The sequence below is a fragment of the Symphodus melops genome, assembly GCF_947650265.1.
Source record: "Symphodus melops genome assembly, chromosome: 9".
Classification (NCBI taxonomy): domain Eukaryota; kingdom Metazoa; phylum Chordata; class Actinopteri; order Labriformes; family Labridae; genus Symphodus; species Symphodus melops.
In genome coordinates this window covers 9,235,312-9,262,250 of record NC_136699.1, presented here as the reverse complement: position 1 = coordinate 9,262,250, position 26,939 = coordinate 9,235,312, and the positions used below count along the sequence as shown (strand labels likewise).

Here is a 26,939-nt window from a genome sequence, read left to right as displayed (position 1 = left end):
ATGTCTTGTGCTTTCAAAGTTGCCTTTCATGGTTATAATATTGGACCTGTCTCCCACAAGGCACAAGGATCTCTGAGGGAGCTGGCTGTAATATCTGTATCAGCCTCTCCAGTCAGGGTGAGCCATCCCATTCAGAGCAACTCTCAGGGCTTCCATGGCAATTTACTCTCACGACTACACAAAAGAGTCCTCAGAGTCCTCGGAGACCTCGCCTGATAGACAACTAACAGCAACTTGTAAAAAATAACACTTTGCACTATTTCCAATTGTTGTGAGTGTAAAAGCTCTGGAAAAAACATCACCTGCATCCCTGGGAGCGTCATTTTTAATAAACACTGTATTTAACTGACGTGATATGCAGGACATAGCGAGAAATGAATTATATATAAATGATTTTATGAACTTTTGAGAATGGCCTCGGGGGCTTTGCTGTAAACTTGTCAGTGTATTTGAAGTATGTTTTTAATTACTGCATGTGTTTACTCATGCCACTACTTTTTTTACTTGAGAAGTTGCTTTGGGCAATTGACATTATTGATTTAAAACAACAATATGGTTGCAGTCTGAACTGGATTCATGAGAATATCTATCAAACATTTACATACAATAATATGCTTTCCTTCTTTTTCACAAAACTCCGTTTGGCTGCAAAATATTACTGATATCACTGACATCATTACCATGGAGCCAACATGAGTCATCATCATGATTGACTGAGCAGAGAAAACAATGCATTATTGTGCTTCTGATATGCTCAGGATATACAACATAAACAAGAAAAACATAAATGTCATATTTTCTTGTCAAAATTCTTGTAATTTGATGCTTGATGTGTTTGTTAATGAGCATTGGGATTGATGGAGAGGAGAGAAGGAGCTTAGTCTATATTGTATGGATGGCATGAGTCACAATCAAACCCATACACCCACATCAGCTTTCACACAAACACCCCGGGGTGTTAAGTGTCTTTCAAGGAAATCATATTGTTTCTTTCGAACAGAGATTATTCACACAATGAAATTTTAATTGAAAAACATAATGAAACATACAGAAGTCTTTAAAGAAAACTATGATGACAAGCACTAGTGTTAGTTTTTGCTCTTTAACATAACTCATACACCCTCAGGCATAAATGCAACTTGTTATTCCAATGACAAGTTGTTATCTGATGAGTTATTTCAGCTCGACAGATTGAGACGTTGGTGTTACAGTTACAGATTAAAATCGCCTCAGCAAAGAAGGAAAATGTTTATACAGAAGTGTTTTTTGGATTGCAAAAACAGTATAAAAACAGTAGAGGATAACATAACAGACAGTATACCACTAAGAGGTCTATGCATCTTTAATTAAACTGCACCTCTTTAGTGTGACATGATTGTAAAAACACATGAAAGCATTATTGTGCTACAGTGAGCCACTCATAGAAATATGGGTCTTTGATAGCTTCTGCTAATTCTGAACTGGCCTGCAAGTATAAAGGAAACATGTTTAACCTGTTTTCATCTTTATTTGTGTATATAGCATACATTTTAAGTTATTTTGAACACTTCCTTTCCTTTGGTTCTGTCTCATTTAAACATGTTTGTGTTTTTACAGGAGGTTCAACCCTACTATAACTAGTTTTGTAAATGATATTGTTTTCTAAAAATAATCAACAACTGTTGGTGAGTATGAAGACATTTCAGATTGACATATTAAAGTTGTTTTCATGCATAACATTATTAGTAGAACAGGATTTTTAAACCCCTAAAACAAAGTACATGATTGCTTCACTAAGTAAAGAAAAACAGGGCTGATATATCTCAAGGCCTAGATTAGTTTCACCTTCCAAACTAAGTTGCACCCATTCAACATAATCAAAAAGCAGGGATACTAAGTGGGTAGATTAGACAGCTGCTTACAACCAATGCCTTTTAAAAAACAAATCCAATAACACTTCAAAAGCCTTTGAGACTATTTAGAATGACTAAAACTCAATGGGCCAACCTTCAGATTAGATAAAGACTGTGTTCAATGGACTGCTTTGCTTTGTGGTCTGAAATGTTTATCAAAAAAGAGGGTCTACACCTAGTAAACCACGAGCACTATAAAACCTCAGAAAGGAGTCTCCTCTCAGATCCTCCCCAGCATGCGAGCGATCCACCAGTTGCACGGCATGACAATCTGACAGATGACCCGGCCTCCTTGGTAGTAGTATGGCCATGGGTTGAAACCACCCAGGGGCTCGTGGTAGCGGCGGCAGTAGCGGTAACCACGGCGACAGTGCTGGCAGCAGTAGCCATGGTCATCCAGACGGTTGTCCAGCTCGATCCCGACGTCTCTCTGCGGGAGAACACAGACAGGAGCGGGCAGGGTTACAATCACACACATGACCAGCGACAGTCCTCCCAGAGGCAAGGGCAAGAAAAAAAGAAGAAGAGGACAAAGAAGAGCAAGGGGACAGGGACGAGGGGGGGCGACCGAAATTGATGAGGTTGCTTCGCTTTCCAGAATATAGGAGGAAAAAGCCAAACAAGAGTGAATAGATCGAATTGATGTTAGTGAAAATGCGAAGTTGTGCCATGTTTGATGGCTGTGACAAAGAGATCAAGATAGCAGTGAGAGTGAGCGAGCGTGATTTAAGCTGCAGGAGCATAAAACATGATATAATACCCTTGACCTTTTCTATTATACCACAGGAAGCACGACTGCCGGCTGGCTGCACAATGCCCCATCTCTGAATCCTGCATTTACAGCCTCTCCACCACTGCTATCTTCAATCAAAGAGTCTCTAATGTTGGTAGTTACCAGCATAATTACACTATTTCTTTCATCTCTGACCTCTTAACTCCCTCGACCGGAGCCCACATTCTGTGCCAAAATGGCAGCCCCTCCTCCACTAGAGCATTCAAATTAGAGCTCCCCACGTCTTGGCGCCCTCCCCCTGACCTTGACTTTAAGTGCACCGCACATTCCTAAAGCAATTAGTGGAGTAATGATCGCCTAACAAGGATTCTTTCATTTGCTCTTCCTGGCTGCCTCTGAATTTATAGGGGGACCAAATGAAACCCAAACGAAAGGTAAATTGGGTTGAATTAATGGCCCTTGGATTTCTCTATTGTGCCTGGATGGTCCGTGCCCATGTACACTCGTGGGGGCTGAGTGCCATGCCTTTGATCAAGAGCAACTCCAAATGGGGTTCAGAGAAGTGCCACTTAGCTCACCGCACAACTTGAAGTAGCAACTGCCCCTCGGTATGCATTTGACCACATTTCAATCTCTTTTAGCAAATGAATCCTCAGAGACCATCCACCGCTGTCTCGTTGAATTGCTCCAGTCCAGCCAGGAGTTGTTGGTGATATCCTGATCAGACTAGTACAATACTTTGCAAGCAATGAATCAGCTACATGCAGTAGTGCAGAACAAAAGCGCATCCACTGATGGGAATACAGAATTTGTGGGAATTGTTTCAGAGGACAGGACCCACAGGAGCACTTGAGTCCTTCCAGTCCCCTGCTACAGTTTTGTGAATTTGTGTTTTCCTGCATCCACACTTCAGTACAGTGGTTAGTCAGTGAACGACATATTTTATTTGTTTACTTTAATTTTATAAAGAAAATATGCTGGAGGAGGGCATGGCCGCAGGAAGTGGGGGTGCTGGGTGTGCTGGAGCACCCCCTAGTGGCGAGGGGGAGCTTTCTTTAATTAAAAAAAAATATATATATATATATATATACACAGTACATATTAAAAATATTTTTGCACAATTTATAAATTCCATTTTCCCATTCCTTTATGAATGGGAAAAGATTTTGACACAAGTAGGCTATTACATGTATTTCTTGATTTTGATGTAATTATTTTTAGGCCTAATCAACACAAGTTCACAGAAGTTACGTTGTCAACGTAAGGCTGGCTCGTGGTTGCAGACGCCGAGTAAAGTGAAAAGGTTCCCTGCTCGCTCCATGCTCGGTCTACGAGTGGCACAGTTCAAGATGTAGCATCGTGTTGGACTAAGCTCCAGTAACAAACAAGAGCCACGTTTTCAGAGACAGAAAAATTAATTGAGTTACGTCTGTGCCGACCAATCTCTGTGGCCTCATCTGAGCGCACTTTCTCAGCCTTGCGTCTTTTGAAAACACGCAGCACCATGATGACCCAGAAAAGACTCACAAAACATTAATTGATGTTTGCCAATACAGACATCATGAACACTCTGGACATTCGTCCCCTCATTAGAGACTTTATTTCCACGACCCCAGAGCGCACCTGGACATTTGGACACCTGTAACCAGGGCACCCTGTCTGCAGCTCAAAGTAAGATCATGGTGCCGCCGCGCACTTTCATATATGCAGTTTAATGCCACACTATAGAATTGCAAGGTGCAAGGTGGTGGGGATTGAGAGTGTTACTTTGATCGTGTGTTCTGTGCGTAATGGATTTGGGGAACTGTTTAATAATGTGTAAATGGTTTGTAGCAATTATTGATGTTTTAAGTAAATCTTTGTGTAATTTTTTTTTCAAAAGTTATGTACGGGATTCATTGGTCCTCCGAGTTCACTTTGTGATGTCTTGTGGTTATATACCGTGTTTAAAATGCACACCTGCTATAAACAATCCATCCTCTTCATTTTTCCCTGTCCACGTGTCTGCTGACTGTAAGCATGAATCCTTAGTAAGCACACCATGCTTTTGACATGAGCGATGATAAAGTGGGAGAAATTACACACTTGTGCGCCATACTTAAAACACACAGAAAGGGTGGGACAGATTATATCAGGGATGTTTTATTTATTACTGTGACGAGCACAGGTAGGCTTTTTAATGATTTATTGTTTCTGTCAAGTTTCAGGTCATCAGCTTCCAGGCAACAATCTGTTAGGGAAACAACAGGAAGGCTGTCAATGGACTAAGATAATCTTATCTGCTCCTCACAGCCCCAAACTGAATGTTTCGAAATCTGAAGCTCCATCTCCGGAAAATGAAGAAAATATTTTATTCAAATGATGCAGCGTTTATCGAAACAAACAGCCAATAGGCAGCATTGTACCCTAAAAGACAATTAATCAGAGCTATCCTTTTAAAACGGCGGGTACATATTAATCACTCCGGCTTTGAGTTGGCGTCTCTAGTGGGATGCTGCAGAGATAAGAATGGTTCACCTTGGGAAATCTGAGGCAGTCACTCAAAAACAAGCAGCATTAATGAAGAGTAAAAGCCATTACCCCCTTGCTGCATCTGATTTCATCACACACTCGGGCTCACGTATGCAAACACACACACAAACTCAGACACCTCTGTGCATAATATGAAGCAGTGGATATGAATGAGTCTGCAGAGTAGCAGACTGCGTCAGTCATTCAATAAGATGTAATGAATCAAAGTGCGGCTCCTCTAATCTCCACACTTGTTGGTGTTATTTCACACACACTGATCAGCGCTCTTCGTAAGCTTGAAGCACATGCCTGGATGTGTTATTAAATCTCATAGCAGTGCTCAGCACATTCATTCTGGGATCAAAACAGCAGAGATAACATTTCTGTTTCATAGCCTGCTTTGTATTCAAGAAGGGTTTTTTTATGTTGAAGCACAGGACAGTGCATCCTATGACAATGTCTGGCCTGATCTCTGATTCTCAACTAGTGGGGCTCTACAGTAAGGCGGAATGACAGTGAATGTGGATGTAATTGAATAAGGAGATAGTCATGTATTTCAGTAAACTCTGCTGGTTTACCAAAGTGATAAGGAGTTTCAGCTGCTGTGTAAAGATTTCTCCGGAGGCACAAACAGATCAGGCATTCATGAATTTGAATTCCTTCAGCTTTCTGCACCGCTTTAAATCAGCCAAAGGTCTGTAAGGATGCTACAAGACTGAAACATACCAAACATGTGTTTGCGGATGTGTTCATGGGGTCAATTCATATTGGAAGGCGAACTCTGCTTTATGGGTCAAGGACAGTGGCATCATCCCCTCAGCCTTGTCAGATGGTAGTTATTCAGTTTGAAATTTCCAGGGCCGCCGCTTACACATGCTGCTCTCTGACATGTCAGCCGTGGCAAAGGTCACTTTCATATATCTCTCAGCCTCTGTCACAAGAACTCAGGCAATTATTCTGCTTTACAGAGACGTGACACTGAAAACCAGACTTATGAAACAGATGGTGTGAATGTGTGTGTTTTTTTTATGTGTCCTGTGTGAGAGCATGATGGATGAAAAGGCAGGCAGGTAGGCGGTGTAATAGTATGAGTAGCAGACCGAGTGTGGTAGATTTCTGACAGTGTGCAAATTTACACGAGATCTGAAAGGAGCTTAAAAAACAAGCAAGTTAAAAAGAAAAGGTTTGGCTAACGCATATAGCATCATGCTGGAATGAATGAGACTGCAGCCTCCCAATTACAGACTGCTGCATGCCCTCTGCTTGGCCACAAAGGCCTTAGTTATCGCCAAGCCCACAAACAGAGCCTGGATGTGCTAGTGGAATGGATCGCAGGGGTATGCATAACATGGCCGATAGATGCAGGAAAATGGAGAGACGGGTTTTTCATCCTTCCCTGGTGTGTTTTAATTGCATAGTGTGGCATCTCTCGCTGCAGAAGACGGAGGGAGAAAGTGTTTCTGGGACAGGCATGATAAATGTCAACTTTATAGGCTGTCTCATTTCTCTTTGCGTCTTTTTTTCACAGCTCTAAGGAGATCGACTCATTACCCTTGAACTTAGATTTAGTGGCTACTGACCGGTAAGTGCAGAATATGTGGGTCAGATAACTCGCACCCTTGTATATTCCTATATCTTTAGGGTGCAACTGCTATGTTGTTTTTTTTGCATTGAAGTGCATAATTCCTGTGTCATATGTTTTTCCCTCACAGTTAAGGGATAATTACCCATAAAGCAATGTGTGGTTTACATGCAGCACACCAAAAATATGCCACTTGGCCTTTCCATTCATTTGATATGCTTTGATAATTAGAGCAGTATTAATAAATGTAACTTATCTGTGCAGCAGCGAGTGACCTTGAGAGAGCTCCTTTGTGCAGCGTCGCAGAAAAAAGGAAGTGAAAAAAGGAAATATCGGTTGCTGTAGGCACAAGTTGCTGCCTTTGAAAGGCTGGATATTCCTCTCAATTAATGGAAAGACATTAAGGGAGTCTTCAATGAACTGGCCTTACTTAAACAGATATATGGAGCAATTGCTATGCCCTCTGGTGCACAAAGTCAGTTTTAACATCAATTAGTGAGCGATTTATATGCAGAAAGAGTTGAGGCAGAGCTGGGGCTGATTGAAGCGGCTTCACTGTATCTCTTGGTGAGGTCCCACTTACATAGTCGTTCACCGCAGGGTGGTCCAGGACATCTCGGGCGAAACGCTGACCTTTGACCTCTGCGTCAGGCGTGTCTACGTTTTCCTCCTCGGCATCTACAGTTACAGACAGAGCAGTCAGGACATAAGATGTGTAGGTGCTCTTTACAGTTTTATACGTTGTTTGAAGCACAGTGAGAAACCTTGAATTGGATTTTGGCTCATGCTCTCAGTTTTCTCCTTGGCTTGATGTTAATTACTCACATACAGGAAAAATATGCCAAGAGTTTGAATACTTCTGTCAAACAATGATGTTGTTGCTGTTGTGTTACTAACATGCAAATCACTTTCCACAAATCCTAATTAGCAAAGCCTACACAACCTGGTGAGAAAAAAAAAAAAAACGTTCAAAGACTAATTTGACTTTCTACTTCATGTATCCGGTTTTCCCCGAGTTACTTTATGCTCGTCTCACCAAGAATCGTTTCTCTTTTAATGAGCCCAAAATGTCTTAGCGTCTTAAATCTTGACTAAAACTCAACAGGTTTTATATATCTGGCAGAACAAGGTAACATGTAAAATGAAATTATCCCAATTATGTTGAGTACTTTTTGTATCACACACCAATATGAGCTGCACATTTGTGAGACATAACAGAAAACTCACAGGGATGAGAGAGTAATATCACTTAAGCCTTCTACATAAGCAAGCATCCTAAATATTCCTTTTCAGCCAGTTATTTCATAACCTTTTGTAAGACACTGACTAAACGTCATATTCACATTTCTTATTATTATGTTGTCTATTGAACTGTCTCTCATTCTTGTTTCTGCTTGATGCATTTTCTACATACTGACTTCAAAAATCAAATTTTCCCCCTTCAGAGTTTCAGGCAATAATCTGTTTTTCAATTCAACTTAAGCCTTGAGTTTTATCATCCTGGACTTGATCAACAGTGTGTTCATATGTTCCCTTTAATCCACCTTACTTTATATTCATTTTTATTCTCCCTTCTGTAGAATAAATACAGAGTGAGTTTTAGAAGTTGTGTTTACACTTTTAACACAGAATGCATAGTATTATAGTGGTACATTACACAGTACACACATACACACATTACACATACTGTCTTCAGAGAAGAAATACATTTGGTTACATGCAGATTTCCATTAAACCTTATTATCTTCAAAATTCTAGTTTCAGATTCCTTTTTAATGTGGTGATTTCCAAACCTTTTTCATGTTCCTGCATGCATGCATTCCAGGAAAGATGTAAAATAACTAACAAATACAGTCATACTTTTTAAGGCTCATTTCAGCAGGTTAAAAAGGTCAACATTTTTTCACGAAAAGACCTTCAAGACTTAAATCACTGTACATTTTTGCAGCAAATACTTTCACATGATCACATAAAGCAGAAGAACTTTGCACAACTGTGTTACAAGTGCAAACACTCTGAAAGGGTTTTTCTACCTCTGTTATTAGATATATGGAGGCCTTTTAATTGTAATGACGTATTAAGTGAATGTGAGCGCATCTTTAACCACTCACAACTCAAAGACACAGACAGGGCTGGAAGCCTGCTTGTTTGTGGCGGGGTCTACAGGTCTCTACAGACCTTCACGCAGCTAAGGGGGTTTGCCATCCAGTGAAAGTGTTAACAGTCTACTGTTAGAGGCCGAGGCGCCCTCTGCTCTCACCGCTGAAGGGGGAGGGATGGATCCAATGGATGGGCAGCTCTTGGCAAATCTCCCAGATCTTAGAGTCAAAGAGGAAGGCTGGGTTAACGATGGGCTCCTCAGCAGGAACCCACACTTCGGAGTTGTCCATCTTTGTTTCCATAGCCTCGGTTTCATCTACCTGTGAGAAAACACCAAAAATAGATACACACATATAAAAAAGAAACATCTCATGTCAGATCCTGCAAAAAAAAAAAATGTTCAGGCCACTCACAAAGAAATGTCCTGCGTTTAACCTCTCCACCCCCCGAGCCATGCAGCAGCCCCACCCTCATCGTTTCATCTATCTTCTTTCCATCCTCAGAGAGGGTGGCAACTTCCTGACTCCTGACTCCCCCTGCCCTGACTTGCCTCCCCTTTTCCCTCCCTCTCCCTCTCAAGCCTGTGGCATGCTCTTTTTATTATACATCATTGAAATTCACAGACAGTAATGATTTGACTTTTAAATGACTTTAGAAGTGGTCTTCATTACTCTGAGTGTGGCTGCAATATCGTTTAATGTGACAGACACAATAAAGCCTTTCATTCCCCTTCCTCGTCCCCCCCTCCCCTCCCTCCCCTCCCTCCCCCCTCCACAACAATGCTTTGCTTGGCACCCAGCATTATCAGAGGGCTTAATTTGTTGATACTGTAGTTCATGAGCTGTAAAGTAAACTATTATTGCTTAATGATAGGGACTACATGTCAATGCTGTCTAATAGAGACATATGAAGGGGATTTGGTAATGCTCTCCCCTAACAGTGAAGATATTTATTTTCTTCATGTATATGTAAATACACACACAAACAAACCCTTCTTTCCATTCCCTTGTTAATTAGTAGCCCAGAACAGACCAACAGTTCACTTGACAAATGTTTTTACAAGGTGATTTTCTCCCAGACTAAGGCTTAATTGCACATTAGTTAAGCTTGACGCAGAATCCCGGGGCTATAGTGGGAGTGAGAGTCATTTATAACGGGTCGTGCCCCCTCCCTCACGTTCACCCCTGTCACTCTCACTTGAATTGGAGTTTCGCTTCCCATGCTGTTTCTAGTTTGTCACTGTGCCACACAGTTGTGACCTGCAGAGGAAAATAAAAAGCTAACTTTGTCACCTTAAAGATTGTGTTTCCTGGCACAGCAGGTGACACAGTCTTGCCTAATTCAAAGCAGAGGCCAGTAGACTAATGATTGGAGGACTGGTTTTGGTGGTTTTGTAAAGCATGGGGGGGGGGGGGATTCATGCATCCGAGTCTTTAATTGGAGCTCTCAACCTTCCTGTGGATTAAAATCAAACTCAAGGAACACAAACTGCACTATTTAATTGGACCTCTCATCCATTGAAGCCAAGTGAGTCTTCTATGGAAAGTAAATGGAGGTCACGACAGGGCCTCACAACATGACTTTGACTTTACAGTTGAGAAACAGCTCCAATAACTTGTAGGAGAGAGCCTTGGGGGGAATGGTAAAGGTCAGCATTTTAGCATGGGGCAGGGATTTCTAAATGCCAGTTGACAAGCACAAAGACAACATGATTACAGTCTTACAGTTTACACTCACTCCTGAAAGGCTTTTCTATTTTGATATTGACAAATGATATATTAGGACACAAGCAACTTTTTATCAAGTGTTGTACCTTGGGAATGATGGTAATTCATTTTGGGCTGCCTGCTCCTGGTGTATACAGTATGCTTTCCGCCGACAATACACAACTTAATTATACACCAGTTGTTGAGTTGTTAATGAATTTACCCTCTCCTGCCACTGTGTCCCGAAGGGGGAAACACTGTCTACATGACACATTGTGTAAAGTGGTGCAGTGTTGCCAGAGATCAACAAAGACTTTCTCATGATACCCAAGTGCTTTCCCAAGCCGCACATAACAGGCAGGAGAGGTTTATTACATGCCAGTTTCATTTACACCCATATCCAAGCAACTTCGCCAACAATGTGCTGGCACTTTTTAAGGGCAATGAAGGCCTGCGTACAACATGTTTAACAATTAAATTTAACAGCAAATATCAATTCATCTAAATGAATTCATAAGGGAGCCTGTTGTTGTAAAGCTGGCAAATGGGCTTTGGATCCGACTTTGGCAAACTTTGACATGCAAATATGTACTGAGCAAATTAAACTCATACTGAGGTGTTACAGGTACAACATTGTTCAAACCAGGGGAATTTTGCATTGTTTAATTTTAAAGCTTTGTTTTTGCTGAGCTACTCAAAAGACATATGTGGTTAATAGGACTCTGTTGCCTCATCAGTCCCTTCTGCTGTGTTCTTTTTAATGTCTTGCCTTAGGAAACACTGTCCCCCATTCTGTCTGAGCAGGATTGTCTTCTGCTGTGAGGTCCATGTGTGAACGACCAAATCAGGAAGATTTCAAGGGCCTGCTGAAATTCTCTAGAAATGTTCAGGGTTGCACATGAAAATGACTTAAGACATATTACTTATAGGCCTGTTGTGGTATATTTGCAACAAATATTAGAAAGCAAACTAACTGTACTGTGTGACTGAAGGACTTTAGTGTAGTCAAATTCTCTGCCGTAGTGTTTTTCTTCTGTCCTGTTTTCTCTGTTTGAGGTTGTTGTCTGGGTGGGAGATTTTTTGGGGATGCTGGGCAAGCTTTGGTCATCCATATTAAGTAGCTGTTTAATGGAGCAAGCAGCATCCTTTGACAATGTTATAGGTTGTGAAGGAGGCAGATGGTGGTTTCTGTGTCAGGCTGGGGAAACTGGAATGAAGCTAAGGGATTACTCCTCAGACATTTTATAGAGGAGGCAAATAGAAAAGGGGGGTGGGGGACCTGGCAAACAATCCATGTTTTTCACCTGGTTTTCCCTCACAGGGGCTGCTTTTCCTTATCAGCCGCTTGCAGTTTTTCTGCAATTTTTGCCTTTGTTTTTTTTTTACCTAGGCTCTCAAACCTGCCGCGACTGCTCTGAGCCTTCTTTCCTGAAAGCCTGTGGCTGGGTTATGCTTGGAACCATTAATGCTTAGCTTTCACCGCTATGAGCTGTGTCTCACCACCTGAGGAGGAACTTGTGCTCATCTTTTTCAGGGACATGTGGGTGGATTTACAATGAGGATAGATCATGGGTCACCGTCTATCGTGAGGACAGAGCATGGTGAAGTCAAGCCAAAGCCATTGTTTATAACCTTCATATGGCCTCTTTGATATGTTTTGTGTTTCTCTTTTGCAAGCCAGTGTTTGGTTGGTGAAAACGTCCCTTGCAGAAAATGTGGAATCGAAGCGAGGCACTTAAAAAAGAAAGGAGAAATAAGGTGATGAAATGACTCTTTAGCGGTTACACAGGTAGGAGAATATTATGTGCCATTTGTACAGTATTGTCAACACAGTAATACAATTATTTGTTTGCCATTTTAGGTAACACAATCATTTAATTTCCTTTGTAAAGTTTGAGTTGACAAGATCAATATCACTGCAGATGTTGGCTCTATGTCCAAAGTTTATCTATCTCTCAGGTTTGAGACCCAAGTTACAATAGAACCGTAGAAATTACAGAGCACTTCAGAAGTGTTCATACAAACATCATTTACTCGTGCTCTCTCAACCTGCAGTACTTTATTATTTTGTATTTACAGACTGTTTTATTGGCATCATCAGCCCAGCAGCATTGATAAAGGCACATTTCAACTAATTTTACTGCCAGATTGTCAACGTGTATTCATGCCCAATTTTCAAACCTCTATACCCTGAAAACTGGAATCTGAATCAGCACCTGGTCCTGTAGTGGTACCCGTCTGTGTTTGCATCCTGATCAGTTCCTTTGACCTGTGGACTAGAAATATTAATAGGGGAGTTGGGATGAATAGCTGGTATCAATATCGGATGCTTTATTGTCAGCTCCTTACGTCTAGAGCAGGGGTGTCCAAAGTGCGGCCCGGGGGCCATTTGTGGCCCTTGAGTGGATTTTTTGTGGCCCTTGACTTCAAATCGAAGAATCAGAAGATTTTGGCCCCAGGCCTCATCAGATGGCATATTTCGTTCTTTTTTTCTTTTTCATGTTAGCGAGGGAGACCTATAAAAGCCTGACTATTCTATCCAAAAAATGTGAACAACAGTTTCCCACTGCAATTAGTTATTGTGTATTTACATTATTTTTTGAAGAGGTCAAAAAAGAAAGTTCCCTCCAATATTTAAAGAAAACAAACAAAAAAAACCCTGTGGCCCGTGAGCGATTCTAACGCGACAATTTTGGCCCGAAAGAAAAAAAGTTTGGACACCACTGGTCTAGAGTGACGTACATTAAATAGATTAAGGTTGCCTGTGAATATGATTCATGCATTTATTTATTTTTTAACCTAAAGTACAGTAAATTTCCAATTTTTTGGGAACACAAGTTTGCAGGTTTGGCTGCTGGTTACCACTATTTAGCCACATCAACATTGTCATCTTACTCATCACTTCTGAAGCCGCATACGACTGATATGATTGATTAGACTGGTTAGAACAATCTAATGAAGGCAACTTCTTACCAATATTTGTTGTATTGTAAATGTATTGAACAGTGTGTTTAAATTTGCTCATGATAGCTCTAAATACTGTAGACCTTCTGTAACCACTATAGTTTAAGTCCTCGTCACTTCCTTGGCCCAACATGATTCGTTTTGGAGCTGTGAATTAAGCCAATTAGGCTTCATAGCGTAAAAAAAGAAGACAGATATGGCATGGACATATGGTCCTGCCTGGGCAATTAGTATGTGTAAACGTGGATCAGACATTATGAAGATGAGAAGAGGGGGGAAAAAAAAGTGTTTGGTTTTTTTTTTAGGGTGTAACAGCTTGTGTTCTTAAAGTTAAAACGGAGTCTGGGTTCTGCTTCGACTGGCAATGGGTTTATTCTGTTTTTAAAATGAAGCTGCGTGCCGGAAGCTTCAAATATTTGCCAGCTACTGTATTTCTTCCCAACTACAATGTGAAATGTAAATGAGAGCATGCAAGCAGAAGACACATTTGAGAGTGGGATTTTCTCTTTGAACATATAGCCCACTCAGTGAATTGCACTGTGACACAGAAAAATTGGGAATTTTGATTGATTGAATATCACCACTCCTTCGCCTTATACAGAAGTTCACACATGACTGTAGGAAAGCAGAGAAGTAAAAATGAATCAATCTAAACTTAGAGAGGCAGCCTTGTGAATTCTACAAAGAAATCCTTCTTTAAAAAATGTGGTTTTAATGGCTTGCCTCTCACTCACACCACTCTTGCACCCTTCCCCCCTTCAGGCCATTTGGGGAGAGCCTTTAGAGGAGATGATTAAAATTTAATATTGGCTCAAGATTGACAGCAAACACCATTTGATGTGAGCCATAAAGAGGCTACGGGTTTGTGGACATCTTTCTGACGGTTTCACAGGCAATGCAAACCCTAGTTTATTCTTCAGTGAGAGGGGCGGGGGAGCCAGAATAAGATGGACAGGCTGAGGATTTGTGTGGTGCTCTTAGTGCTCTCCTCTGGTTATCTCCTGACAATATGCATGACAGCATCTGCAGGACTACAGAGAGTCGGAGCCACAGACAGCTGTGGGATGAAACTCACCACTAACTCTGTGTCCTCAGCCTCCACCTCTGCCAATATGGGCAGCTTCCTGGTTTGGGTCCTGATGTAGCACCTCTGATGTTCAGCAAACCGGATCCCAGTGATTCCCTTTGGGAAAAAAAGAAATTAAAGAAAAACTCAGAAATGGAGATAAAAGTATGATTCATTATCACTCAGTAATGTGGATCGCCTGTCAGACCCCCAGCAGTTAAAACGTGAAAGGAGTTCAAATCTAATTAGGGAGTAGAGGTGTGTTTTTGTCTGGTATAAAATCGATGGCTGCTTGGCCCCTGCAACACTGATCTTACTTTCAAGCTGAATGGTAGTAAAAAGAGCGGGGGTGTTTCAACCTGGATATATAATGCTTTATAGGAGGATGGATGGCACAGGAGAGCCCAGCGACATTGTTGAGAATGAAGTGTTTTCTACAGAGAGTGCCCCCATTGAATTAGGCAGTCATAGGTCCCTGTCACTCTCTTAATCTGCGCAGTCAAGTGTGGAGTCACTCTCTTCAGCTCCACTGATGATCCTCCGCCATGTGGACTGTAGCTCTATTCACCGTGACACACTGAGCCTCAATAGACAAGAAAGATCAGTTAATTCTCTCTTGCTGCCATTCTATGTTAATCTAAGATATTCAGCCAGAATAAATCTGAAAGACTTTCACTTGATCAGATTGTATCCAATTTATTTTCTGCAGAGTAGCACTGCTCATTCAGCACACCGTATTAGAACAGACGGCAGGATCTACATCTGCCACGGCGGCTTTTAAATTGTATCAACTGGAATTATATGAGCAGAAGCATGAAAATGGACTTGATTCAATCTAAATTTAATTACAGGAACACAGTGATTGCAATGACGTCTCCTTTGAATTGGTTAACTTGACCATGTGGTTGCTGTTTCTACGTTTTCTGTGGAGCTGTCACTCTGAGAACCAAATACCAGCAGCACAAGACATGATACAAAGTGATGCCTGTCATAATCTACTGGGTGTAATTTCATCGGCACGGAAAAAGGATGGGGCAATAATGGTCTCGAGCACAAAAGCATAATGTTTGTGCCACGCTTTATTGTGATGACTCTCTGTTTAATTTGGGTCGGCTGCATTGGTGAGCTGCAGCACAAGAAGAAAGGACGATGCTATGATGAGATATTGTGATTAGTGGGGTTGGTCGATTAGAAAATAAAGGACACATTTAAACAGGCTTGAGCAATGGAAAAACAATGTCATTTTAATATATCCATATGCAAGATGCTCATCTGCATCTAATCAAGAGGATAGAGAACATGTTACCACGTGAATCATTCAGCTCCGGGAAATTAACAACCAAAGACATGATGGCACAACATGTATCAAACCCTGTTCATTACATGTTAGCCCGGTCAATGCATTCACCGGGCTAACATTGGCGGATGCGGACAGTCAACGCTATAATTGACATTTTTTAAGGGAATGGATTGTAACTGATCAATGCTGGAGGGTATTTTTTTTCCTTCACTATTATGTGCTCTGAGAAAAGGATGCGGTTCAGTGTAGAGCTGGAGAAGGAATGGTAAGCGTTTTTCATCATATTCCCCTCTGACCAGCACATCCTCATGGCTGAAGGCGATCTGAAGGCAGACGATAAAAATGGAATAAAAGTCGAACTCTACAGCATAGTATTTTATACAAAAAAAAAGTTGTGGAAAAGCTGAGAACTGCTGTGCGTAAAAAACCCCTCATTACTCTGTAATACTTAATTAGCATGTAACAACTTCTCCGAAGAAGAAATAGTCAGTGAAAAATGAGAAAGTCTTATGCCTGACTGTCTATCAAAAAGATATTGGTCAATGTGTTTAAAATACATAGCTTACAGTTCAATACACCCAAACGCTGTTCGTAGCATAACTGTGTATAGGTGTGTTGAATAACTAAATTTGGTTCGCACTCTTTAGCTAGTTGGATTTACCTTTGTTAGTTAGTAGGGATGGGTCATAAGTTTCAAATATTCAAATAGTCATGTCATTTACAAAAAAATCAAGGTGTTTATGCCTCATCTTTTTCTCACAGATACGTAAATATCGCTCCTTGATACAGCAATGTGAATAGGGCTTTGGTGTGAAGAGGCTTTAGGAAGATGGCATATAAAAGTCGACAAGGTTTGTTGACTCGCAAGAAATCCTGAACAGTATTCCAAATGTATTCTATTAGCTAAAATTCCAGCAAACGTTCAGGGCCAATTTTCTCAAATGTTCTTTTGTTCACTGCGAATATTTATTGTGGGTTCATCTTACTGTGACTCTCTCCTGGGATGCCTCTGTCTTCAGTTTTCCATTTCTCTCTAGTGAAAAATGAGTTTAGTATTGGACTGAAACAATAGAATGCATTTCGCCTGTGGTCCACACGGTCCTGGTGGCATAATCCCCTCATTTTCCATTCTTCACACAGCCCTCAGGCTTGATGGAGACTGTTTCAGAGGTGGCTGTGAAATAACATGCAACGGCCCTTTTTCCATTCAAAATAATCTATTCTAACATTGGTGCATAAGCTACCACTTAGTACACCCTATTGTGATTTCAGTGTGGATTTTCTTCCCCCCTTTTTTTCTTAGTCACAATAAGGTTTGAATTACTCTGCTCACTCGCTTGTTTCTTAGTCTTCCATGGTGGAGCACTGAATCAAACAAATCTCCTCAGGGGATGTGCTTCACTAACAGGAAGTGAAACAAGCAACAGGCGGGCTTGTGTGTGTGCATGTATGAGTGTGGGTATGTGGGACACTCACATACACACACACACACACACACGTGCACGCACACACACACACACACACACACACAGACACACACACACACACAAGTTGGACTTTGTGAAAGAGAGAGCGAGAGGCAGAGGGAGGGAGAGAAAGAAGTAGAAAGATTGATTTCAGAGGGTAAAGTTTTCCTAGGACTTTGCTTGTTTTTTTCCCCATCATACAGCCATTTTAAATTCACAAAGACCTTTGTTACAAAAACAATAACAACTCAACATAGGTTTTTGTTTTTGGGATGAGGTGCTTCCTGGAACTTCCAGCCTTGCATCACAAATTTCACAATAAATAATCGGGCTAGAATAAGAGCATTCATTACCCAGTCAAGCAGCACATTTCTCCAAGTGCAGTATGTGTAACCTCCTGCACACTCGACTAGGATTTAGGAATAAAGGGTAAGCTAATGAGCTTTGCTGGAGACAAAACTGCAGTTGAAAAAAAGTGTGAGGAACAAATAGAGATGGATTGTTAGTAATGTTTGCCTCTGTACTCCAAAGAATTACTGTATATTATTAGCTAAAGAAAATAAAACTGTCTTTTAGTGAGAGACTAATCTTTTTTTCTGCTGCTGTGTGTGCACATGAACACACACAATCCTTGTGTACTCTCACTACTTTTATTTCCATGTTTTTTCTCACCATTTTCATTGAAAGTGGCAAATATTGGTGAAGAAGAAAAAAGTCAATGGTCTGCTTGAATAGTCCTTTCTCTGCTGAGGAGGAGACATAAGTAGAGTGCTGAAAAGAAGAACAGCATTCATGGCCTGTTTAACCTTTTACTTACATTTTTGAAGTCGTGCACCTCCAGAACCTCCTCACTCCCGTTTCCCATTCTGAAGATCTCAATGTGCTGACCTGGGTCAATCTCCATCATGCTGTCTGTCTCCACACCATCCACCACTGCTTTGTACTGATGGTCGTACAGCTGCGAAGACATAAAAAAACCTTAGATTGCTGTGACAAATAGATCAACAACTCGAGGGTGTGTTTATCATTGGAAGTACTTTTTGTGCTGAAGGAAAGTAAAAGCCTGTCAAAACAGAGTCCACCTAAAATGACCTATGCACTGAAAGTCACAATTGTTCCTTAGACTGCTCTGTGTTATAGAGTACGGCCTGATCTGACCTTAGAATTGCTGCAAAATGTTTTATCTGTATTTTAATGTGTGGTGCTATAACAGCTGTGCGTGTCCGAAGATAGAAAAAGAATCAGTGTTTAATGACTGGAACAATGTATCACTTACTTCAATCAATCATAAAACAGCTGATGTAAACGAAATGCGGACTAAACATTGTGAGAAAACTAAATGACAATTCAGTCTGATCATAAGGCCAAACTGTAAAATACCTACTTTAAAGGAATTTGAAGTATATTTACAATGCATTCTCTTACTTCTTTCAATAATACATTTATAGGGTTAATGGTAACTTGTCTATAGGAGACCGTCCGTTACAAAAATACAACCTCTAGTGGCTGTAGCAATCATTACAGGCACAAATGCGAAAGTGTGATTAGGGATAATGAATAATGAGAAAACAAACGTGGCCAGCAGTTGTGGCCAATGCATGAGTCGTGCAAAACTAGGACTTTTACACCAGGAACACGTGATTCAAGCCCCATATGAAGCCAAAAGTCACACTTCTTCAAAACACTGTTGGTTTATTAAGATACATAATATACATAACCTCTGCAACTACCACACACTTTTTAACAAACCTTCTTCAGCAACCTAACCTTTTAATGAATACACTTTTAATGGTTCACATTAATCCTGTAGTTTACGTGTGGGTTTTGGACATGTGATACAGGGATGTTAGGCCTTCGATCATAGAGATGTTAACATAGAACACACTCCTAAGCTCTTGTATTGGAGTGTCTTTGTGGTAAGATTGGTTGGAGTACTTGTTGTTACTGTATGAAGACGTTCAGAAAATCCGATAAAGCAGACTAAAATTATCACTCTTTTGAAGAGAGAGAACAATTCATGAATAGAGGCAAAAACTTTTGTTTTATACACTGGGCATCCACTCTGCCATCCAAGCTAAACCAGTGCCTCCACTGTTTACTTTCTATTTATATTGACTGCCCTGTCTGTCTGTCTGTCTGTCTGTCTGTCTGTCTGTCTGTCTGTCTGTCTGTCTGTCTGTCTGTCTGTCTGTCTGTCTGTCTGTCTGTCTGTCTGTCTGTCAATGCCAGGATGTGTGTTTTTGTTCATCAAAGAAAGTTTACTTTCTGTGATTAAAATGCGTCACATAAAAAGAATACCAACCTTGAATAAATTGTATGACTTTAACTTTATTCTTTTGATCAATTGAGCTGAAAAACAAAAGGAATATAAATAATTGAGGATGGATGGGGGTTCAAAGGCAAGTGATCATGATTTAATCAGGAAGTACTTAAAAAACAACAACAGTTTGAACCAAATATAAAATGTACATACTGACTCAAGTTGATCTGCATATTCTTAAGATTAGGCAGGTTTAACATTAAAAAATGTTTTTTGAATTAATAAAAAGTTACTGTATACATTATTGCAAGTATATTATATAATTTACATTTAAAACCTTGTTTCTTGCCAACAAAACTTGTCTCTTGACTACTTGAACTCCCTCATCGGGTCTACACTCCCTTTTTCCCTCTGTTGCCCCCTCATGGTGACATAGATATTAATATTAATTCGATCTGCTCTATTTTTACTGTTAGGGAAAAGCCAAAGACACAGCTCTTTCATGAACATCTAAGTACTTCATGTTATTGATGAAAATGATAATGTTCATGATGATGACATTGAGGATTTTGTTGATTTTGTTTAGAATATTTATGATGATGATGCTTATATAGTTGAGGTAGCTGTTAATTGTCCTTGATGATTTAAAAAAAAAAAAATCTACTTCTACACCCTGTGCATTGTGTTTGTGCACTGCCTGTCGGCCCCTGTGTCTGATCTAAGTTAAAGCAGTTTGTTGGCACTTACAGATGTGTTTTTTCCTGCCTAGATCCTTGCTTGTGTTGTTCTTCCCTTAGATGTATGTTGCTTTGAACAGAGTGTCTGCCAAATAAAACTGTAACATTGGTATTGCTTAAAAAGTAGAGCTTTGTGATACTTGTGATAATAAGTGTACTAAGTACATAAAGAAGATAAAAGTCAGCACAGCCCTTGTTTGGAGAAGCTGACTGGATTGTCTACACAGAAGCTGAGCTATGTATTGCTAAAGCTATGTTTACTATTACCTTGTTATTTAGCCACATAAAAAAAGTCCTTTATATTGATTAAAATTTAACATTCCAAGAAGTGTGTGCTTTATTCCTGTGTATTTTCACCACTTCATCTTTAAGCTAACAACCTTTCCTTTGGGACTACTGTATGTCTTCATGTTTGTTCGGTAGGACATTTGACTTAGCCAGTTCCTGGTGCCTTGTGTTAGGACCATTGGCCAATCAGAATGGTTCTCCAATTTTTTTGTCAAACCACAGGCTACCTAACAATTATGAGCCAGCACTGATCTCAGAGTGAGATAATAAACCCTGTGTCCTTTCAGTGATTTTATATCAGAGCAGCAACCCAGAAAACAAGTAGAACTGCAGCAATAAAAAAAAAAACTGAAGAGAAATTATTCTATACGCAGGAGTATACTTTTGAAAAGGTGACGCACATGTGCAGTCCAATGTCCATTTTTCATTTCCATAAACGAGTTTTATTAAATGTTTAGGTGTCTGGACACTCATCTAAATAGTTCACACAGCCAACAAGCAATTAACTATATCAAGAAGATGCAGTGAAATCTGACATTTTAGACCACAACAATCACAGGAAAAGCCTGAGAAATTCTGGAGGAATTGTTAGATATGTAAGTACCTAATACAACGCTGCTTTAAAAAGTGTGAACTATCCCTTTAAATGAAGTGTTACTTTGTGTTTGGCAGTTGCACAACATCAGCTACCACAGTATTGTAATATGTCCAATATTAAGAACAATACATCAATAATATCCATGTGCATTTACAATACTTAAGTTGACAATCTTTAAAGTTCAGTAAGAAAATCTTTGATAGAGTGTGACTTCAAAAAGTAAAATAAAGACCATTTTAATCTCCCTAACAGTTAAAGCTTTCTCCTCACTGTTGCCTGAAAGCAGTGTTGTTTATCACAACTGCTTGCTTGTGTAGTGTTCTTGGACACGCATGGGTAACTCTTAAAACTCCCTGTCTGAAAAATGATTCATGCCCACCAGCTGAAAAGATGCTATTAATATTTATGTGAGGGTTGTGTTATGATGAGAAATATATTGCTGAGTTCATCTTCATCTGTCTCAGCGGCAAATCAGAGCCTAGCCAATGAGACGCATGATTAATGAATACAGTTGGATGGAAGTCCATCAGGATTTACATCCCTCATCAGAAACATGTGAATGTCCTCTAACACAGAATCAGCTCTCGCTCTGCTCTCTAACATGTTCAGTATTTAACGTGTTTTCTATCTGCTTGCTTAGCACAGTAAAAGAAGGACTTTGCTGTTTTCACTGGGAGAACAGAGTAATAATGTACAAATGGGATATCATTCTTAATAGAAGATCACTGTTGGACTGGCTCTGGCCTATAAATCTCTATTATCATGGGTCGCTGTAGCCTTGGCTCCAAAGAGAAGAAGAACTTCAAATCGTCAGGAGAAGCCAAATTAAGATGGGCCTGAAATTTAAGTGTCAATTGAGCAGTTATGTATCAAATTGGGGCTCTTAAACAGTCTGCAAGTCTGTGCGGGGAATTAAAGTTCTATTTGAGCATTTCTTTTATATTAACATAAAGGTGGAGTGGGGGAATAGAATCTGCAGGCTTATTGATTTATACTAAAACAGTGAATTACATTTTCAGCAGGCTATCAGTTTTGATGAAAATCCAGCCGTGAGAATCTACCCGCCGCACCAGGTTGAAATAGATAATAATGTATTACAACAGTTTGACTTCAACTGGCTCAATACTCAAAGCTGCTGCTGTGCACCATAATTGGCAAGCTGAAAATAGAAATGAATAGCCTCTATATTGCTGTTTTGGATAGTTATAGAAGCTTGAGTACATCGGGAAACTAGCAGTGTGATTTACTTTCCAACAAAGGGAGGATTTTGGAAACCCATTGAATGCCCATTGATTGCTTATTTGTTTTTGTGCTGATTATCATTATTCAACTTGTACATTAATATATAAAACATGCAATGGGATATTTCAGAGGGGACTTTGTTTCTCATAATTTACTTATTTTATAGAATTTCCAAGAAGTAAATCTACAGAAACTGTTACCGGGCCGCAAAACCTTTAAGAATACCCCAAAGGATGTGATTGTTAAATAGCTTCTCAAATGACACTAACACTGGGAAATAAAAGGCCAGCTCAAAGGAAAATCTTAACTTTGTATTGCACTCTGCACTGGGACTCTAAAAATCTACAGTGGCAGTACTTTATCACAATGACTTTGAAAACATCTGAAACACTGAAAAAGCTGTTCATCATGACATTAAAGCTGCATCAGGTGAGATTTCTTATTTAACATCACACCAGTATCAAGTGCTCAAGATAAGAAAAAAAACAACCTATGTTTAAGGGCTAACATTATGATATCGACATTCAGAAACTCTAGCCAAAAATGAAATAACTGTTCATTAATTGTCATCAAAGTGAAATGTTAAATTAGTCGTGATATTGATTTACCCTACTATGTTATCCATACTCTCCATATATGATGAATGGAACCAAACGGCCCTAACTGTTCTAATAAGTGTTCAGAATTGTTAGCAAATAATTGAAATGGTTTTCTGGATCACAACATGGGCTAATAAATATGAACTATGTAGGGTTTAAAGTCAAAAGAAACTTGTTTAAATTTGGAACTTTTCCAAAAAATGGTCATTTGTCAAAAACAAACAAGTCTATGCAAAAGTTAAAAATGTCCACTATTGAAGTCATTTAAAAAGGTTGCCTCATTGTTGAATTCGATTTGGAAATCCTTTAGACGGAGATGAGGGAGTCTCTGCATCATTAATATGTTCTTGCATACATATGTTACAGAAAGTTATTGCAATTATTAAGTCAGGTCTAAAAAAACTGATGCTATCCTTACCACAGAGTGCATATTTATGTTTGACTGACTGAAGGAATTACATTTCTTACTGGAGTTCAATTATTTCCATAGAAAGTCCAATTTAATGCCAGACTATTTTATTTTTGTCCGCACTAACACTGTCTGCCTGATATGTGATGCTGTGCAGGTAGTGTTCAGTGGGTTTATCACAGCTGCTGCCTCTTGAAGATGAAGTGGGCAGTGTAAAAAAAAAGTCTAGTTTGCATGAATAAGTGACAGAAAATGCATTAAATTTAAAATGATAAGCCATTTTGTCGTTACTATGATGAAAATACAGATTGACTGCAAACATTAACTGATGAGTGCTTATACTGAATTTTACAGAAATAAAAAAAACAAACATAATTTAGTCCATTATTTCCTGCCTATACATTTAACAACAACTTTTTCAGAAGAAACTGTCTGGTTTTGAGGATTCAGCTCCCTGAAGTCAAATGTCATGATGCGTGATGTTTTAAAAATCCAAAAGACTTTCCTGTCAAAATGTGAAGTAACCTACTGAGGCAATAAGTAAAAAACTTACTGCCTCAGTAAATTCAGGTCCACTTCCTGTTGTTTCCCCAGTGTTACAACTTTCAACAGCACACTACAGTGTAAAACTAACTCACAGGAATGTAAGAAGATAGTTTATAAGCCTGCAGAGCTGCAACAACAATGATGTCTGGATGTTGTAGTTCTCCCCCAGAACAGCTCGTCTTTTCTTTCATCACACTATGTGTCAGACTAGTGTACAGTACGATATTAAGAATTCAGATCTCCACTGCTAGGAAGCCATATGTCTGTCCTGTGTGTGAAAGCCTTCACAGACAACGCCTTGTTTATTTCCTCCGTTGAAGGTTTCTGTCCTAAGTGGTTCTTAACAGCCCCAACCACCTCCATGGTTTCAAACACAGACTCACAGTCGAAGGAGAGAATGAGAAGCGGCAGGCACAGCCAGACCTGCAGGTTGTTTGTGCGAATAGGTTCTGGTGTGGTACCCGAAGGCATTAAGCAAAGGTCACATAGATGTTGTTACAGGTGAGTGGGTCGCAGTTGGTAGGCTAGAGTGTGTGTGTTTTTGTGGGGAGAGAGGGAGCGTGTGCATACGTGCATCTATGGAGGAGGTGGCAGTGGGAATGAGAGAGATGAGTTGATGACAATATGTCCTCTTAGTTGTCCTTGAGCGTAAGGAGATAGAGGCTCCAGTCAGGCGGAACGAGATGCCTGTCACTCACGGCGAGGTGGAGATGGCAGTGGAGGCGAGTGGTGCGAGGCGCAGGGGACAAGGTGGTGTGGGGGCTGCACCGTGCATTGGCCTCGTGGGAGCCATAGGCAGCCCAGTGATAGATTGAGGTGGGCAGCAGCTTAGACTGTCACACTGGCGAACATTGTGTCCTTTTGCTTCTAGTCCTTTTGAAGTTCTGGCTGGTTTAAAAACACCTAAAGACGAGGGGCTTCAGATTCAATTTGATCAAACCAGGTATATAATACAGTTTATCTGAATGTATCAGCAAGCACTGAAAATAAGTCCACGAACAAGAAGTAAGTCCTTAGTCTCGGCCCTCCTCTATCACTGCATCTGCATACGACAATATTAATACAAGATATAAAGAAAATCCATATATCAATCATTTGAAGCAGTGATAACATTTAGCAAGAATTGTACTCTTGTCAATATGTTTAATTTGAACAGAAAAAGATTTTCTATTGTATTTGCTAACTTTCTGTTGAAGGATCAATGACACAAAATGAAATTTATTTTTGTAAATATTTGCCAACCAAATTGTAATACACATGTTTTAAACACGGCTGACCAAAGTCATTAAATTTCACTGTTATCTGCACATGCACTAAATTCAACAGTGAACAGAAATACACCTCTCCCTTGCCAAAGTCATTCTTTGGCCTTAACCTAACCACACTTTTGAGTCATGATGCAAACAGCGGTCTCTGGTGTTCACATCCTGTTGCTGCAGTTGCATCCTAAACATCATCAAAAATGCAATAACGTTGATCAGTATTTTAAGTGATATAACAGTCAATCCAGGTGAAAAGGTTACCTGGCCAAACCATAAACCATTTTACTTAAATAAAATGCATTGATCATTGTGAGGGGAGTGACGGTAGGTGGACAATTAAAAGAAACCATGAGGGACAATTAAAAGAAACCATGAGGGCTCAACCAATCAGATTCAGACCACCTTTTAGTCTGCATCATTTACAATGACATGGTGGGAGTTGGATGCCTTGTTTTAGCCCTTTTTTCTTTACCTCACCTGGTGGTCTCCATATTTTTGGTCCGTATCAGGACTTGAACCGGCGACCAACCCTAAGTTCCTACGGACTGAGCTACTGCTGCCCAAAAGTCACGTTCCCAAACAGGGAGTCGAACCCGGGCCGCCTGAGAAAAAACAGGAATCCTAACTGCTAGACCTGGGAAGCATATGGAGCGTAATGAATTCTGTATTTATTTATTTTTTCCAAAGAAATTTTAAAACAATGCAGAGGATAAAGAAGTGGTGGTGTGTTAACACTGGCTGGAGTCCATTTTGCTGCTTCAGGCACACAGTCAAACTGTACACACTACAGAGCCATCGTTTGGGATGTGTTGCCTGTGCACTTTGTAATTTGACCATTTAACCATTGAGTCTTTTGTCTTCATGATTTAATTTGAAGTGATTCTATAAGTAATGTGTATTCAAGGGCCACTGTCACCTGATAAGAAATGTTTATCATTCTTGGTTTCCAACTTTTCCTCATGGTGATTCTGATTTGTCTACATTTAAACCATGACCCAAAAAATAAATAGTATGTTTCAAGAGTTTAATTTAATGTGGAAATGTTGTATGCTGATTGCACACTTTATATAACAGAAAGACGTAGAGATTCTTAAGTGGACTCCTAGGAACAAGGAAATTGCTGATAGTCATGCTGTCTGGATGTTGAGTCACAAGGATGTGATTTAATGTCTCTAAATTGTCTCTTTTGTCAGGCTGCATAGTTGTTTTGTAAATGTCAAACTAGTGCTACATTGAAGGTTTTCTTTTATTGCGATTTATACAACTGTTATGTGGGCTTTTCATTTTTCTAGGATCAACATATAAGAGTAATATTTTGCCTATTTTCTTATACAGCCACCACTTACCTGTTAGCCTGCTGTAACTGGCCCTGAAAAACAAAAAGAAAAAGAAAAAAGGCAAAAATATAGCCTGATGAATTTGACATTTAAATGTAGTTCTCATAAACAAGTGTTTTATAAATGAACTCTAAATGCCAGAAAAAGACACCCCTGTAATGAGGTTTATCTAACAGGTACCAGAGAATCAGATGCATTTCTTTTTAGGAGGGCTTTAACTGAAACCAGCTGGGTCTGGAAAAGCATTTGATCACAGCTTTTCCCACTAAAGCAAAGGGAGCTCTCTTTCTCTCTCTATTTCCTCTCTTCTTTACTGCTGGCTCCTGTCTTCAGCCTGCACC

The 26,939-nt window shown here is 40.0% G+C and overlaps 1 protein-coding gene across 1 annotated transcript in view; it reads right to left on the bottom strand.

Moving 5' to 3' along the window:
* Positions 1-1,001: 1,001 nt before the first annotated feature.
* tnmd (tenomodulin) overlaps positions 1,002-26,939 on the bottom strand; it is a 45,543-nt gene continuing 19,605 nt past the window's right edge. The window contains exons 3-7 of the mRNA XM_079352420.1: positions 18,138-18,278; positions 14,564-14,671; positions 8,979-9,138; positions 7,302-7,396; positions 1,002-2,322 (exon numbers count right to left, since the gene is read on the bottom strand). Of these exons, the coding sequence (XP_079208546.1) occupies positions 2,113-2,322; positions 7,302-7,396; positions 8,979-9,138; positions 14,564-14,671; positions 18,138-18,278 (714 nt within the window). The 3' untranslated portion in view covers positions 1,002-2,112. The remainder of the gene's footprint in view (positions 2,323-7,301; positions 7,397-8,978; positions 9,139-14,563; positions 14,672-18,137; positions 18,279-26,939) is intronic.